The following is an 18,444-nucleotide window of genomic DNA, read 5'->3' as shown; positions in this document are numbered from 1 at the left end:
GATACTCCATCTCCACTGCCTACACTCTAGGAAAGGAAAAAACCTCCTTAAATTCAAGATGCTTGATACATAATGGGCAAAACCAAAAAAATGGGTTCTTTTGCTAAAGGGGTCTCAAAAGTGAAGGAAATGAAATCAGAAGATACGATTTCTAAAAATGACTTAAGCTAGTTAGTCTTTCTTAAAAAATCTGAAGCAAGCTTTCTTTGGGAAATATATTTTGGACTATATGTGTTTAAGTATATTTAAGTAATGTAAATGTTTCTCTATAGTTATATCTAAATTGAGTTTTTACAAACGAGATTGTACTAATACTATTGATTCATATTAATTTCCTTTCGGGAAGATCTTCATTCAGCTGGACCATTAAATCTTTTATTCTTTTGTCTTTCTCTTTCCTCATTTATCATATCCCTAAAGATATAACTAACGTGTGTATATATTTAGAACCATTAATGATGTTGTTAACAAATACTTTTCATCAGTTACATACTGACTGTATTGTAAATTTTTACTTAAAGGAAGAATCCTTTTATGATTAAGCAATCATCTGTTAGTATTTGATTTGTGAATGAATTTATCATATAGTGTTTTTAGTGGAGTATACATATAAGTATTTTTTATTATATAAATTTGAAAATTGGTGTAAAAAATATATTCCATTTATTGAGCACCTGCTGTATTTAGGGAACTGTCCTGAATGTATAGAAAATGTAATATTTCAATCCTCACAATTCTACAAGATAGCTATTAGCTCTAACTGCTCTTGAAAAAAACCACAGCTTACAGAGGTTAAGATACATGGCCAAGTCACACTTAGTTGTAAAGCCAGGATGTAAATTCAGTTCTGTGTAACTCCAAAGCTTATTTTAAAGCCCAACTCAAACAAAATATCTGTGAAAAGAATTGAACCCCTAGTGCTTAATGAATACACCAACAACCATATCTATAGGCCAGGAATTTTGTGGTTGACAGGTCTAAAGATAAGCCATGTAAAGAGATACGGTCTTGACATGAGCAGGTAAATATAAGGTCGACAGTGTAGTATACTGATCCAAACTCCTGCTTACAATTTTTTCAATTTAGAAAATAGGCTTTGAAGTTAGTGTAGAATAAGTGTAGAAAGCACTTATTAAACACAGCCATCTGGAGTTAACAAAGCATACAATAAGGATGTCTGTATGACCAAAATTTTAAACCAATTCATTATTTAAATAGTAACTTCAGATGTTAGGAACTCCTAATAGTATTTCCTTCAAATACTTATTTTTCCACATTGCCATTTCCATGGGCCCTGTGTCTCTTCATACTCTTGCAAAAGAAAAATATTCTAGTTTGAAGAAAGAATCCCTCTTGGGCACAAATGTCCTGATGTCTCCAGTTCAATTGACATGAGGTCAGCAGACACATAAGAACCATATTTCCCTTTATCTCCCCAGGACCATGTACCACAACCATGCAGTTTTCACAGTTTGTACATTTTTTTTTTAAGTTCCTTACAGTGCACTTAACAACAATTGATGGCATAAAAGAATAGATTCAGAATATAAATTCTGTATTTTAGAGGCCATAATCGATACATCTTCACATAGATATGGTGGGAAAAAACCCATGTTGGGTTGCAGTTGCTCTTCTCGCTTCCTTCTACAATATGGCCCAAGTTCAGGAAAGAAGTAATAAAAAATGGAGAATGGAGCCTCCAGAGTCCTCTTGGCTATGCCCTTCTGCCTGGCGGTGAGGCAGGCATAGTCGGCAAGAGCAGAATGAGGACTTCCCACACTGCTGCCCAAGGCATGCACACCCAGCACATGGGCCTGTCAGTTCCTTGCGTATCCAGGATCATCTGCTGTTCCTTCAGGAGTTCTGTCCCTGTAATCAGCCTAGGTTCTCTGTTCTGTTTTGTAGGCCTTGCTTGGCCACACTGATACAGTCACCTGTGCCACAGCGTCATTAGCGTATCACATCATCGTCAGTGGGTCCCGTGACCGAACCTGCATCATTTGGGATCTCAACAAACTGTCATTTCTAACCCAGCTCCGAGGCCATCGAGCTCCAGTTTCTGCTCTTTGTATCAATGAATTAACAGTAAGTAGTAAATTGTCCTCTTGGTTTATGTTTAGGAAAACAAGAAGGTATAGCCAACATAAGTAAAAAATGACTAGTTGATAAGAACTCCTTGATTTATGTGTTTGCAAAAACAGATGGATATTAAAGTCTGTAACTCAGCGTTTTGTCTTAAAATTCACTCACTGACCCATATGTTAAAAGAGCAAGATTTGGTTCAAAACAAAACATTCTAGAATAGGCATTTTAAAAAACAAGGAATTTGTATGATTTGCTCAGAATGTTAAAATTGTGTTGAAATTTTTATGAAATTATTAAATTTATATATTTATTTGTTTATGCCCAAACAAGAGAAAAATTGTTACAAAACTTTTTAAAACATTTCAAGTTTATCAAAGGGTATTATCACTTGTCCAAAATTAATATTTTATATACAGACAAATGAGTCAGGATAAGATAAATGAACTGGCCTAAGAGTCCTCCCATGCAGACCAGGCCCACCTGAGAAGGGGCAAAGGGAGGATTCTCATTGTTATTAAGGTGGGTTGTTAAGCAGGGAAGCTAGGGGTAGGTTTACAAAAGCTGAGGTCTCCGTGTCCAAGTGACAAGTTATCACATCCATATCTATCACATCCATATGTGGATGATGATGCACATCAATCTTACAAACCAACCAGAGCTCCCCTAGCCTCATCACTTCTTAGCTGTACCTACCCATTCTCACCCCTGCCCTTAGCCCCTCCCCAGGATCATCCTGCATGACACAAGGTAGTTCTAGCCATGTTGTACCATCACCCATACAGACATCCCTCTTGAGGATGCTACATCTTTTGTTACTCCCAGAGGATCCTAAGTATGATGCCTTCAATCAAATACCTCATAGTCATTCAAAGAAAAAGGGAAAAGATACAAATTCAGTTCTAGTGAATGGAGCTTAGATTGTCTGATTACAGTAAGTGTAATCAGAGTTGGCAGTGAATGGGGTTTATGCAGGGTAAAGAGTCAAATTTGCTTCTTGGTATGTTTGAAAGGTTTAAGATATTTTTAGAATAGCATCTAGGGCTAGTCATGCAAATGTCTGGGCCTGAGAACCTTTCTAACATGTCAGTGCAACAGAACCACTCTAATCCACAGTGTTGCTCGGAGTCGAACACTTGATTGCACTATTTCTAGCACCTTGTTTTGGGATTGTTCTTAACTTAAATACTGAGATTTTATTTATAGTTAGTTGTTATTTGAGCCAGTCTACACCCATTGGATTGCAATAGTTGCTGCAAATGCTGTGGAAAGTGTTTGATTTTTTTTTTTTTCTTGTAAGATTCTTTTTGTAATCTCTTAATAAGGGGTGAAAAAAACTCATGAGAAGATTTCTATTCATATTGTATTTTTGCAGCCAATATTAAGTCTGCTTTACTTCAGTCTACATTTTGGGCCTAAGGTACCTTGCTGCTCCCCTTCAATTCCTCCTCTTACTGTCCAGCCCTCACAACCACAGGATTTTCTCTAATGCACTCTAATTGAGGCTCCCCGGAGGCATTAAAGAAAGTCTTGCTCAGTGCAAGATGGACAGGCTGGCTCTCCTCTCTTGCAGAGACTGAGGCCGTTAATTAAAGCTCAGCAGCTAATACTCATTGTCAGAGGTGATTCAGTGACCAATATAGAGGTAGACACATCAATGCTTTGCTAAGCATTATTTTTGTTTGGGTTTTGGTTTGGCTCTTGCCATTCTTGGTAGAAGAAGAGCAGAAAGAAGAAGGGCAAAAAGAAGAAGGGCAAGAGGGATTCTAAATTCAGTAGCTAGCATCATGGTAGGCAGGCTGTCTTAGGGATAACAGAGGCACTATGGTATGGTGTATAAGCTTCGGGGCCAGAAAGAACTGGGTTCAAGTCTTCACTCTGTGATACTAAGCAAGTTACTTAAGCTTTTTATACTTCACTTTCATCCTCTCCAAAGTAGGGCCTGCACGAGCTGACCTCACAAATTTAAAGTGGAATATCTCAAGTCCACCACGGTAACTAGTAACTGACACAGTAGATGCTTCAGGAAGCATCTTAATTCCCCTAACAGTAGTGGATTGTATTCTCACCAGGTTGGGCGGAGCCCAGCCTGGTAGAATTTGAGGGGAAACCCTATTCTTTTCTGTTCTTGGAACTCATGAAAACCTGGGAGTCTTAGGGTTTATTCTGTTTCTCAAGTGACTTATATAACAGTTTTCATCTTTTTTTTCTTCTCATTCTCCCACCCTTCCATGAGTACAAATTTTAAAATAGGATATTACAATGTTACCAAGATTTCATCTTTTCCTTTATTGAAGAGAGTCAGTTGAACTGAAGAATTTCCCTTCGAACCTACGGTTTTTGTGACTGACCTCATTTTGTAAAATTAAGTGGAGGTGGGTTCTCTCTAGATGAAAGGTATAAATAGATTTTGTAAATCAGAGGAGGAAGAAGAGTAGTTCACCACCTCCTCAGACAGCTTGGACGTGAAATAAAACACTCCTCAGATGATGCGGGGGCATAAACAGCATACAGGTCCTGCCTTTGGCTCCATTTGAGATCTCCTTGGCTGTGGCATCCTCTCAACCTTGAATTCTTAAAGAGGCCTCTGTTCAGGCTATTTTTGTAAGTCAGCAAGGACTGAATTCCAGGCTTCCTCAGAAATTGCCTAGTCCCTCTTCTCAAGAGCCAGGCCAAGGATTCAATTTGCTTCTGAAACTGGGATGTAGTACGCAGTGAGTGAGTAGTTTTTCTGTACCTTCCCAGGGCGACATTGTGTCTTGTGCTGGCACATATATCCATGTGTGGAGCATCAATGGGAACCCTATCGTGAGTGTGAACACATTCACAGGCAGGAGCCAGCAAATTGTCTGCTGCTGCGTGTCGGAGATGAACGAGTGGGACACACAGAACGTCATAGTGACAGGACACTCAGACGGTGTGGTTCGGGTAAGTCAGCTCTAAGAAAAACATACTAGAATATCCGCTGCCCTAGTTTACCTGAAGCATGTGAAGCTACCCACCATTGAAGGATGCCTGAACAGTTTGGCATATTCGTCAAACTCTCCCTCGGATTCAGACAAACCTTGGCCACTGTGTTCTCAGATGTGGAACACATCAGTGACTTGGCCTCTTTGTTTCTTATCAAGTAGCTCTGTTGTGCTACTAAGCGCCTGGCAGTTTGACACAAGCAAGTTGCTTAAACATGATTTCCATGTCACCTTGGGATTGCTAAAATTATAAATTGTGCAAGTATCAGCTCTTGGCTTATCAAATGATTTCTTAGGGGAAACGAGAACTGTCTTTTCTACCTAGAATCAAACAGCTAGAAAACATCTGAGGCCTGAAGTTATTTCATTCCCTGTCTGCAGTCCTCAGTGATCCCCTGAATCCTAGGTAGTTTACCCTTGTCTTAGCTTTCTCTGTGGGGCCTCTACAGAAAACGGAATCGACGGAGTTTACCTTTGTAGTCTGCTCCAATATTTGGGGGATTTTCTCTGAGATTTTTCTCTGTGCTTCTTTCTGGAATTGCACCCTGTGAAAGCACAGAGCAGCCACTTGCTGCCTATTAGTCACAGTCACATGCCAAACGACAATGTGGCTGTCACCAGCCACACCTGTACCACCCATTGCACCTTGGACAACAGGCACACCCCAGCGTCTGCTCTCCAGAGGGCAGTTACTTCATCTCCGAGGCCTTGTGAAAAGCTCTGTTGCCACATACGGTTGCGAGTCCCGTTTCCTGAATGCCTTATTGGAGATCCTGACCATATACTGGTGTGCACAATGCTCTCAGACGTTTTGGTAGGAAATAAAAGAGTGTACTTGGTTAAACCATGTTTTTCAAACTTTCTTAACTACACTCCTTTTCCCTCCATTATGAAACACCCTTTGGCATCTCCTAGAACACAGTTTGCAAGCACTGTTATGTGTAGTCAGTCCCTGGTCGCATGTTTCAAGATACAGGGAAATTTAATTATATACAATAACAGAAATTAAGTTACCTGTTGAACCCCAAGAACTCATCGTCATCCGGTAACATGTAAATTGTTTAAATTCAGTTTTGGAGAATGGAATTTTTGCAAGTTCCTGAAACACCAGCTCCTGAACCTGTTGAAGCCCTAGAAATGCAGGAAGACTGTCCTGAAGCACAAATAGGTATTTAATACTTTCTAAAATGTTATATGACAGTTTTCATGTTTTAAAAGTCATTATGTATAAACTTACATCAAACAATATAAACAAGACCCTGAGGCTGGTTGGGCATTGCTGCCGGAAGCTTGCTAGCCACCTGTTGTGCGAAGTAGCTGGGTGGGCATGCAGAGCTTTCTCTGACTCACTGGGCTACACTCAGTGTGGTGAACCTCTTGGAGTGGCTTCCACATCCCATTGTAAACACGGTTACTAGCTTCTTTGAGTATCAAAGGCATGGACTTGCAGTTCTAAAATACAAAGCAATATCTGGAGGGTACAGTATTGGGCAGCTCAGACAGCCTGCACCTCAGTCCCACATCTTTTCCGCCCATCACCTGGCAGGCTCAGTGTGGACGACAGGGTGACCTTGTGTTTGTAAACTCTTCACAGAGATGGACCAGTGTCCCCACCCTGGGCCTGCTCAAGAAGGGCATTCATTTTAACTGAAGCCTGGTATGTGTTATCTGTGAAGCACTTTAAAATGAGCTATAGGGATAGCTGATTTCTATACAGAATAATTGGCCATAAAACCAGGCAAACGTACGGAGAACTTACTCCCATTTGATTTAGAACAATTTCTGCAAGAGTCTTCCCAGAAAGGGTTTTAAGTTTGACCTTTTGATTGTTTCTCTGTAGTTAATTTTTGTACATTGGGAATTCCATGTGAGTTTGACCATATGAGGGAGTTACTAAGGGAAAAGGCTTATTAAAGGGAAAGGCACAAATCACTTCTTTTTGTAAGCAGAAAGTAGTTTTTACTTTGTTTGCCATAAAACAGAAATGATCCGATGGACAGAGAATTTTAATGCTTGTATTACTTTTAATGCATGTAAATTTCTACATAGTCAACTGCAGCTCCACCTAAAAGGCCATCTGGGTGTTTGGAGACATAACAATTCAGTTGTGTGTCAGGCATTGGATTAATTCCAGTGAGAAGTGGGTCACTTTCCCTGCCTTTAACAAAGATTTTCAGTAAATAACAGTGAAAGATGAGTTGAATAAGTGGATCGAAGAAGGGATCAGATTGAGGGAGAAGAGACATTCGTAGGTCTTCTTTCTCCTTGTGTATTCATGTTGTAGACAGGGTTTGGCAGAAGTGGTAGGCAGGGGAGGGTAGCCCACAGGAAGGGTTGACCTTGGACAGTGTAGAAGTTGCCTGCGTGAAAGGGAAAACAAGCCAGTGGTTCCCTGGAAATCAGAACTATTTCCAAGATTGCTTGTTTGAAGGCCTTCAAGCTTATAATCCACGCAAACTAGCCAATTAGACTACTAGTGTTAGTGAGTAGACGGAGGCAAATGAAGTGTGTCTTGCTGAAAAAATATATGTATGCTTGCACCCTTGTTCTTACTCTCTCCTTTTTCCCAATTATGTGTTTATTTTTTATAATTTTTCCCTCAAGTAGACTTTATTGTAAGGGAGTAGGGGTTGAGTTCAGAAAAATGCAAAGTCACAATGGAAAGAAGAAAAAAAGGCAAAAATCCTAAATTAAAGCTTTCATCAGTAATTCATTCATCTATTTCATCATTGACTACTATATGGAAAGCACTGTGTTTGGGACCCCTTCTTTCAAGCTGAACTCTGTCTTGTGGAAAGACTATCCAAAAGTAATAGTTGGGGGTAATAATTACAAATACACGAAAGTCGTACTACTGTTAAAGGAGTCCACAAGAGAGACAGTTACTTTCTGCTGCAGGAACTGGTAAAATTTTAGAGAAAGTAGTAGTTAAGCTGTGCCTTTAAGGTACATAACATGGGAACACACAGAGATTAGGAAGATGGCTCTAGGTAGAACCAATGGCATGTGCAGAATTTTCCATAAGAAGGAACCAGGCTGCGTGGGGGAAAGTTGGCAGTGCCTTGCTGAACGGTGGTAGTAAGTGTGAGGCAGCTAGTGAGAAATTGGCAAAGGTTGTGACCAGATTGGGAAAGCATGAATGTTTTGGCCAAAGAATTTTATAAACTCAGAAATTCAACTGTTTTGTTTTTTTTTTTTCTTTCTATATGTAATCTAGTTGAAAATCCTGGCAATTTTTATTTATTATCTTAAAATGCTAATTTGTCTATTGTGTCTTATCTGATAGAGGAAAAATACCAGTGGGACAAAGTTAGGTCTAACTGTATTGTATGTGTGTTTTCTAATTCTCCCAATGCATGACCCAGGACAGGAAGCCCAGGATGAGGACAGCAGCGATTCAGAAGCAGATGAGCCAAGCAGCAGCCAGGATCCCAAGGACACGCCCAGCCAGCCCAGCAGCACCAGCCACAGGCCTCGGGCAGCCTCCTGCCGAGCAGCAGCCACCTGGTGTAACGACAGTGGCTCCGATGACTCCAGGCGCTGGTCTGACCAGCTCAGCCTAGATGAGAAAGATGGCTTCATATTTGTGAACTATTCAGAGCGACAGACCAGAGCCCATTTGCAGGGTTCCCTTAACCACCCTCACCCCAATCCCATTGAAGTGCGGAATTACAGCAGATTGAAGCCTGGTAACTTGAAGTCTGGTTTCTGTTGCGGGCTCCTTGTGGGTGGCATGAGGGCTAGTGGATGAGCTCTCCCTGAGCCCTGCCCCTGAGCCCTGGACCACCCACAGAGAAGGCCACTGAAATTTTGTATCTGAAGTGGATTCAGAGATTCTGACCCACAATAGTGTTTGCAATATGTTTGGCATTTTTTAAAGAGAGATGCCTCACAAACTCATAACTTCAGTCATTTACAAATCATGAAAGCTTTTGAAAATAGGCAAATTATTGATTACAGATAAAAATAAAACAGTATTCACAGGTAACTTTGACTGAAGTAGAGACAAGGTTCTCAACTGGAGAAACTATGTTCTTGCATCCATGATTTTCCTTTTCTATATTCATCTTTGCAAATGAGATGTTCTCCCACCTGGCCCATGGTCAGTGTTAAGCTAGATTGCTTTGCCTTCCACCGAGGCAGCAGCTGCTGAGAACTGGAAAAGCTACAGTAACTACATTGTGGTACCCCAACTTTGAAGAGCTCTGTATTAGGATATACCCACCAAATATTGGCTTCCCTCACTTCAATTTGTCATGTCTTGCACTTTTCCATTACAGGGTACCGGTGGGAACGGCAGCTGGTGTTCAGGAGTAAGCTAACTATGCACACAGCCTTTGATCGGAAGGACAACGCACACCCAGCAGAGATCACTGCCCTGGGCATCTCCAAGTTAGTGCCAGACATTTTCTAGTCACTCTTACAACTGAGTCATCGTCTGAGCCCAGGCCTATGTACTCCAAGCCTGTCTGTGGGGAAAACATGTTTCATTTTCATATGTGGCTTGAATAGACAAATCAGAAGAAAAAACCTACCAGTGTATAGATTTTAATTTCAAATTAAACAAACAAAAAACAACTTTGCCTTCCTCCTACTTAAAAGATATGGCAAGGTTTGATTCAAAGAGAGTTAAGATGGAAGTGTAAATTCAGGCTCAGTTCTTTCTGTCTCTCCATGCACATGACCCCCATTTCAGCACACATCCCCACTGCAGATGGGAGGCCTTGAGAGGAACAGAAAGAGCCCTTCAACCAGGAGGCTGTGCTGAGGCTGTCCCTGAGGTGACCCCGTGTTGTGTCTCTTGCAGGGATCACAGTAGGATCCTCATTGGTGACAGTCGGGGCCGAGTTTTCAGCTGGTCTGTGAGTGACCAGCCAGGCCGTTCTGCTGCTGACCACTGGGTAAAGGATGAAGGAGGGGACAGCTGCTCAGGCTGCTCGGTGCGGTTTTCTCTCACAGAAAGACGGCACCATTGCAGGAACTGTGGTCAACTCTTCTGCCAAAAGTAAGACGACAGGCAAGCTTTTTGAGTTTCTGTGGGTTAAGCTCTAAGGATGTTAATTATGCCCAACACAGACTCTGATTTGCTCCTGGGTGCCCACTCCAAAACTCAGCGTCAGTCTAAATCAGTCTTCACTTTCTCTCTTTTTTTTTTTTATTATTAAAATTGTGAAATATTTCTCTCATATTGAAAAATACAGAAATAATCATCAAAAACACCATGTCAGCCCTCCTGAGGGTCTCCTCAAAGTCCAGTAACAGTCCTTTAATCCTCTTATGCTGGTGGCACATTCACTCTCTCAACACTTTCAATGGTAGATTAATGGAGGAAATAGAATTCTTTGTTTTAGGACTTTCAGCCAAGATGGAGGAGTAGGTAGACATATTTTTCCTCCTTCCACAACCATAAGAGGGATTACATCTACCTCAAAGCAAGAAACAACCAGAACTACCAGAAATTCAAACTGCATGGAAGTGCAACAAAGATATAAAGAAGCAGTACTCATCCAGACAGGTAGGAGGGGTGGAGCAGACACAATGTGATGGCTGTGGCCACAGCAGCAAGGCAGTAGCTGTAGTCGGCCATCAGAAGGAGCAGTCAGGCATTTAAAAGGCCAGGAGGGACACCTGTGGGAATGATCCCAGTCCCAGGATGTAGGGCAGTTCCAGTGCCAGGAAAATAAAGCCACATTGCTTCTGGCTGTGAAAACGAGTGGGGGCTGGGACAGCGGAAGAAAGCATCCACCTCTCATGAGAGTCTGTTTAGAGGCCTCCCAGTCCTAGAACATCCACAAACCCACCCACTTTAGGAACCATCACCAGGGCAACAGCTAGAGGGGTACCAGTTGCATATGGGAAGTGGGTGAAGTTCCTGGAAAGGGGGTGAGCGCTGACCAAGAAGCATTGTTCCCTCTCTGACTTCTCCCCCACATACAGCATCATAAGGTGGTGAAACGGGTCGCTCTGCATTAATGATTACCTAAGGCTCTGCCTCTTACAGCATAACAGATGCAACAGCTCTACCTAAGATACAGAGGCAAACACAGGAGGCTGTCAAGTTGAGGAGACAGATATACGGCCCAAAAGAAGAAGCAGATCAAGGCTCCAGTGGGAGAACAGAGCAACGAGGAGATAGCCAACCTAACAGATGTAAAGTTCAAAACACTGGTGATAATGATGCTCACAGACTTGACAGACGTGATTGAGTACAACAAATGCATAAGGGAAGAAGTGAAGGCTATACTAAGTGAAATGAAGGAGAATCCGCACAAAACTAATGGTGAAGGGAAGGAAATGGGGGTTCAGATCAACGATTTGGAACATATGGAATAAACACTCAACCAGTACAGAATAAAGAAACAAGAACTGAAAAAAACAAAGAGATGCTTAGGAAGCTCTGGGACAACTTTAAACATACTAACATTCAAATAATAGGGGTGCCAGAAGGAGAAGACGAAAAGCAAGAAATTGAAAACTTCTGTGAAAAAATAATGAAGGAAAACTTTCCTAATTTGGTGAAGGAAGTAGACATACAAGTCCAGGAAGCACAGAGAGTCCCAAACAAGCTAGATCCAAAGAGGACCACACCAAGACACAGCATAATGAAAATGTCAAAGGTTAAAAGATAAAGAGAATCTTAAAAGCAGCAAGAGAAAAGAAGAGAGTTACCTGCAAAGGAGTTCCCATAAGACTGTCAGCTGATTTCTCAAAAGAAACTTTGCAGACAAGAAGGGGCTTGGAAGAAGTATTCAAAGTGATGAAAAGCAAGGACCTACAACCAAGATTACTTAACAAAGCTATCATATAGAATGGAAGGGCAGATAAAGTGTTTCCCAGACAAGGTAAAGCTAAAGGAGTTCATCATCACCAAGTCATTATTATATGAAATGTTAAAGGGACTTATAAGAAAAAGGATCAAAACTACGAACAGTAAAATGACAACAAACTCATAACTATCAACAAATGAATCTAAAAACAAAAACAAACTAAGCAAACAACTAGAACAGGAACAGAACCACTCATATGGAGATCCTACAGAGGGTTGTCAGTGGGGGGGGGGAGAATGAGGGAAAAGGTGCAGAGATCAAGAAGCATAACTGATGGGTACAAAATAAATACTGTAGCACAAAATATTATAGGAAAGGGTGAAGCCAAATAACTTATATGCACAGCCCATGGACAGGAACCATGAGGGAGGGATTGCTGGAGGGAAAGGTTACTGGACAGAGAGGGTCAAAGGGGAAAAAATTGGGATAGCTGTAACAGCATGATCAATAAAACATACTTAAAGAAATTCTCTATTTCAGTCTTATGAGAAGCCAAGCTTAACATGACTAAATGCCATGTCCAAGGACGCACCCTGCTTTATTCCAGGAATAGGAATACTTTTTAAAGAATTTGAACATCTCTTAAATATTGTCTACTTCAAGGAATTTTATCAAAATAAACAGAAAATGAAAACATTTGGCCCAAACTACCTGTTTAAGAAACAAGTAAGGTGTGGATCAAACCAAGTGTTTTAAAAGCCCAAAGGAACTTGATAGTGACCAAAGTGTTGTTTTAAATGGGGTAGTAAGTCTTCTGCCAAGAGAAAAAAGCCAAGCTCCAGTAAAGATGAGGAGCGGTCCTGCACAGGAAAGGAGTCCACAGCTGTCCAGATCCTATGGCTTTTTCCTGTAGGAGAACCTTACTTTTTTTGAAATTATCTATGATCAAATAAATAGCCTGCCTTGATTTACTGTTCCTTTTCTTCATAGACTGAAACAGGTAATACAGCATTCCTTTTAGTCCTCAGTCAAGCACATGACCTCAGTATTGTGTTTGGCATTCATCTGACCTTTTATGACCTTTGGCATTATGCTGCAAGCTTTCCTTTTGATTTTTGAATGAGTGTTTCTCAGCTAGTGATCAAACATGGAGAGGACCTATAACTACGTGATTTTTGTCTTTCCTTTAGGTGCAGTCGGTTTCAATCAGAAATCAAACGCTTGAAAATATCATCCCCGGTGCGTGTTTGTCAGAACTGCTATTACAACTTACAGCATGAGAGGGGTTCAGAAGATGGGCCTCGAAATTGTTGAAGATTCAACAAGCTGATGGGATACCACAGTTTCCAGACCCCCTTCCCGGTTCCCTGTGAGAGCTCGGAAGGCATCAGAACAGTCTCCGTTTACACATCTCTTCATACCACATGTTTGGAGTGTTGCGTTCAGAGGGATCATTGAGTAAATGGGTGTAGAGTACAGTAACGGGGCAGACACTATTCAGGTGAACAGCACAAGAACATGAGGTGGTTCCTTGGAGCAACGGTGTCAATATCCGATTCTCCCTGTTAACAATAGCTGTCTCCAAGAGAAAATCCTCACTTATTAACCGTCGTTTTTTTGTGTGTACGTCTCATTTTTGTAGAGCTACTCATCCTTATTTGGAAAAATCCAACAGCAACAAAAAAAGGCTTTTAGAAAATGGTTGTAAATCAGACTTTTTTGCAAGTAACTCTGTATATTGTAAATAGGTATAAAGGCCTTTTTTCTAAATAAGGACTTCACTGCCTATAACATGAAACTTCAAACTAAACCACTAACTCAATGAACTTCTTATGGTTTGTCTCACATCTCTCACCAATTAATTATAAATATGTTTTTTTTAATCCTCAAAGACATTGTATGTGGTCGTCCCCTCCCGCCCCACTTTTCAAACCCAGCCTGTGTGCCCGATGTTCTTTCTTTCACGTTGCCCACAGTATCTCCACCCAGACTAGGCTAGTAACCAAAATAATGCAGACCTTCTTTAGAAACAGCGTGGGAGAATAAGAGACTGGCCGTAAGATACCCTGGAAATATTGATCCATCTTGTCCCTGGCTACACACCACCTCAATGTTGTTCTGGTGTCAAAAGGCCCCTCATAAACTGCTGTTGGGACTGCCATTTGGTCATAGCATACCTTCTTAGCATTGCGCAGGGCTGGTCCGGACACCAGCGCAGTGCAGGAAACAGCTCTGCCTCAACTAAGGGAACTAGAATTGCATGTAACCCAAATTAGCTTCTCTTGCATAGAACATAGTAAGTATGTATCTTTGCTGGCACTAAAAGTTCTACTATAGCTTATTTTCAAAAAAGGGTAACAAATACGGTGTACAGAGTTAACATATAAAACTTGTTATAAAACTGGAACATGTCAAAACTGCTTATAAATAACCTTTACCATTTAATGCCATCTACCTGAAAACAGTGAGATTTATACTGTATCAATGTCTATTTTTTTGTTTTTGCTATGAATATAATTACAGTATTTTAATATTTAGTTATTTAATTTGTTCTACTAGTTGGTAACAGAACACACAAATCCAGGGAGACTAAAGCTGGTAGGGGCTAAGAGATAACTTTAGTTTACAGAAAAATGGCTTTGGTGAAGGGATTTTTTAAATGTGTGTTATGTACATATATATGTATATATATATAAAACAAATGAAACAATCTAGATTTTAACATTTTCAGATATTTAGTGATAATATGAACAGTTCTAAAAGCCCGGTGATTTGAAAGATGTAGAATCATTTATGGCCCAGGAAAGGAAGGACAGTCCTTCACACCCTCGTGGAGGCACCACACAAAGGACAGTGGCTTTGGCTTTCCCGACCTTTCGTCTTCAGGCCCTGGTGACAGGCACACTTATGCACTAAAATGCACATACATGCACATGCATTCAAAAATAGGCATTGGTACAATAGTAATCTTGTACCTAATGGGCTGAAACCAGCTTAAGAACAGATTTGTTCTTCCTGATAACTAGGTCTCCAAGAGAAAATATAAAGGCTGCTTTAGTGCCTTATGCTTACTAAATTTAAACCTTTATTTACCTAGGTTTGAGCCTACAGTCTATTTATGATTACATATCAAAACTGATTGAAACACTTCCATTTCTAAAAGTTCAAATACACTTGTTAATAAAAGGATTATTGGCATTAACACTTTAACTTGAAAAAAAGTTGTGTTCTGTTTTCCTTTCTGTGTCTCATCCCTCCCCATGCTCTCCCCACCCCTCCCCATCTTACTTCAATTCTAAGGAGTAATACGGATGTTCCACACTTGCAGGAATTGTGCTGTCGCACAGCTGTGGGCTTTGCCCCTGTCCAGCCCTAGAGATGAGTTGTAGCAGTGTTATTCTACACTTTTTAAAAGAAGCGTCCTCCTTGTGTCCATGAACCATGTCTACCCCAAACCCAATGGCAGAGGTGTTTTTTAAAGACTTGAATATATGAATGTGTGTTATGTAGTTACTTAAAGGTTATTCCTCTTTGTAATATGAAGTTACATGGGATGAAAACTTAAACTTTCTGACACAACTTCCATGACCAGAAGGTGGAAACCAAAACCCTCATGATAGTATTTCCTCTGGCAGCTGGTGCTGTGGGCAACTGCTTTGTTTGGTGGGGTTTTTTTGTTTGTTTCTAATGCAGAAATCACAGATTACTCACACATACAAGTACACTCATATACATAAACTAATTGTTTCTCTGAATGTCTTTCTGTGGTCCACGTAAATTTGTTTACCAACATATATTCTCAGCATGTACATCCACATTTGTGTGGTCTGATTCTTTCTCTGAGAGTACCTCACAGGGCTCCTGCCTAATCTTTGTAGTTCAATTGTTCATCCATCCAGCTATTCATTTATTTATCCATGTGTTCTAATATTTGTGTGTAGTATGCTACTGTAATGTCATGTTTCAGAAGAGGAGAATAGCTGCCCATAGCAGCCATCCATCTGGATAATAGCAAAACACTCTAGATAAGTTATTTTGCACTTTCTTATGTATAAAGTTGGTAGAAACTTATTTTTTTCTTTGTATCATTTAAATACATTTTGTTTTGGTAAATGAACTGTATAAAATATTTATGCCGTTAAAACTTTTTAGAAAGTATTTTTAATTTCAGCAAGTTTGGTTACTTGTTGCATGACTATTAACACGGCTGACTTTTTGTGTCAGTGCAATGTATATTTTTTTGTCCTGTTATTAACTTGTAAACCCTAGAAATGGCCAATTATTTGTACAGCAACAGAAGTAAATTGAAGATACTGGCTAAGACTGGATTGATTGTGGACTTTTGTACTATATTGCAGAATCCAATATCTGTTTGATGGTTATGTAAAAGGCCTGAAGAATTACTATCTAGTGTGCAATCTGTGATAACTGAATGTTCATTGTATATCTGTCTCTGATGCAAAAAGGTAGAGTAACACAATTACAATACATGATTAAATGCAACAGTCCAGGTACTTTTTTTTCCATTTCAAATAAATACCTACTATTTATCACCCCCCAGAAAAGTTGTTTTTAAGCCAGTTTTTCAGGGAAGGAAAAAGCAAGCAAAACTGAGGTCTAATAATTCCTGAGACTTCGTTAGTTTTTAATAGTTGTGAATATATCTTTCAGAAGCACCTGCTTAAGATCTCTGCTTGCAGAGAAGTTGGCTGTTAAGTTTCATTCAAGTTCTGGTTTGGTCCATCTGTAGATACCAGCCTTTCTGCATCCTGAGCTTCCCTGTTGTGCTGGATTTCTGGGGCTGCTGAGTGTGTGTGGACAACCCCAGGGAGAGGCAAGTGGCTTCTGGGAAACACAGCCCTCAGACTTAAAGGGGCCTATGCACAAGGACCACATTGCATGGTTTTGGTTCTTTTTTATCCTGAGCCTTGTTCTGTCTCTCTCACACTGTGAAAAGTAAGCAACAGTAAACAGTTTACCCCTACTGTATTCACGTCAGGAACATCCCTGTGTCCTGCCCCTTCTCTGCAAGCACACAGCCACTGTCAGCAGCTAGTCTTTTCATTACAGACTTCGACCTGAGAGTGTTAGATCTCACAAGTCTGAGTTTACAGTTACTAGTTTATTTGGTTGTAAATCGCTTTCCCAGTACTTCAGTGAATTTTTCCTCTTTTTAAAGGTACAGTATTAATAAAAATCCCAGTTCATTTTCAGCTTGAACAGCAGAGTCCCAAATTTGAGGATATTGTGTTTATTACAAATTTCACCTAAATACAGCACCACTTAAGAGTCAGAAGATATAGAAATGCCTGGAACTTCTAAGGCAAGAGCTATTTCAAAAATGGAATAGTAGTAGTAAGAGAAAACTTAGGGCAGTTCCCATTACTTTGATGTAGTATTACGCATGGTTCTAATGACCCCAAGAACAGTTGCAGTCAAGGATGGGCACTGCGGAAACTCAGGGTGTAAAGAACAAACGTGAATTAATCTTCAGTAAGTCCCTTTTCTGCCATTCGCTCCCCATCTTCAATAAAATTTCCTCTTCACCCCTCATCTTGGTCTGTTTGGAGCATCAGAGGGAGCCCTCCAATGTAGTTAGGCCAGCACTAGATTAGTCTTTTTCACTTTATCAATATTGTCATTTTCCCCCACCCATTATAAAGCTTTTATTTTGTTTTGCTTTTGATTTTTGCTAGAAGTGGCACCAAGCCAAGCTGTCACACTCAGAGATAGCATGGTGTTTGCAGAGCCCTGGCATAGGAATTGAGAGACGAGGCTGCGGCTGTCACCGGCTGTGAACTTCTGCACTCAGTGCACCGAGTTTTCCTGTCAGTAGCTGCCTTTGAGGATAGGCGGGGACTAAGGTAGCGTTTCCTCGACGTCATGGTTTTAGGACCTTTGGATCCTTAAAAACTGCCAAGGACTCCAACCACTTCTGTTGAGTGGTTTGCATCTATCAATAGCCATAGTATTAGAAATCGAAACTGAGATTTTAAAATAGATATATTCATTTTATAATAATTGATGTTAATCATGATACATTAACATCAATTACATATTTCTATGAACAAGAAAGAAACTTGTCCAAACATCCCAAAAAAATTAGTGACGAGAGTGAAATTGTTTTATGGTTTTGCAAATCTCTTTAATGTCTGGCTTAATTAAATACAGGTGGATTCTCATATCTGCTTCTACATTCACTCTGGTGATACTTCGCTTTAGTTGAAGCATATGAGGAAAATCCCTCCTCACACAGGTATGTGGTTGGAAAAGGGGGGCATATTTTAATAGCCTATTCAGATCATTGTTTCTTAAAGATAATAGTGTAAGTTTCTTAAAGGTTGCCTACTGTATGGCATCTAAAACTACATCAATGAATTTTTCATACTCTTAATTACCCTAAAATCCATTGGTCTGTCTCCCATTTTGAATGTATTCTTTACCTATGTATAATTTTATAGCATGCATTGGTCACTTAGAAATTCCTGGTTCTCTAATGTAGTCATGAACTACATCACTACTGTAGTGGATGTAGATCTTCCAAGTGTTGACATACTTCATTATATTATCGTATCAGAAAATCACATCATTTTATCAAAATATCACCAGAAGTCTCAGCAAATTCT

The 18,444-nt window shown here is 40.2% G+C and overlaps 1 protein-coding gene across 1 annotated transcript in view; it reads left to right on the top strand.

Annotated features, from left to right (window-relative positions):
* WDFY3 (WD repeat and FYVE domain containing 3) overlaps nucleotides 1-13,344 on the top strand; it is a 288,940-nt gene extending 275,596 nt beyond the window's left edge. Inside the window, exons 61-67 of the mRNA XM_090266254.1 lie at nucleotides 1,906-2,085; nucleotides 4,828-5,010; nucleotides 6,123-6,219; nucleotides 8,417-8,740; nucleotides 9,332-9,443; nucleotides 9,859-10,056; nucleotides 13,009-13,344. Of these exons, the coding sequence (XP_090122380.1) occupies nucleotides 1,906-2,085; nucleotides 4,828-5,010; nucleotides 6,123-6,219; nucleotides 8,417-8,740; nucleotides 9,332-9,443; nucleotides 9,859-10,056; nucleotides 13,009-13,132 (1,218 nt within the window). The 3' untranslated portion in view covers nucleotides 13,133-13,344. The remainder of the gene's footprint in view (nucleotides 1-1,905; nucleotides 2,086-4,827; nucleotides 5,011-6,122; nucleotides 6,220-8,416; nucleotides 8,741-9,331; nucleotides 9,444-9,858; nucleotides 10,057-13,008) is intronic.
* Nucleotides 13,345-18,444: the final 5,100 nt, after the last annotated feature.

This window comes from Furipterus horrens, unplaced genomic scaffold (assembly GCF_987537825.1).
Source record: "Furipterus horrens unplaced genomic scaffold, mFurHor1.1.pri manual_scaffold_2, whole genome shotgun sequence".
Classification (NCBI taxonomy): domain Eukaryota; kingdom Metazoa; phylum Chordata; class Mammalia; order Chiroptera; family Furipteridae; genus Furipterus; species Furipterus horrens.
Note: the sequence above shows the minus strand (reverse complement) of the source record. Positions and strands in the feature narration are given on the sequence as shown.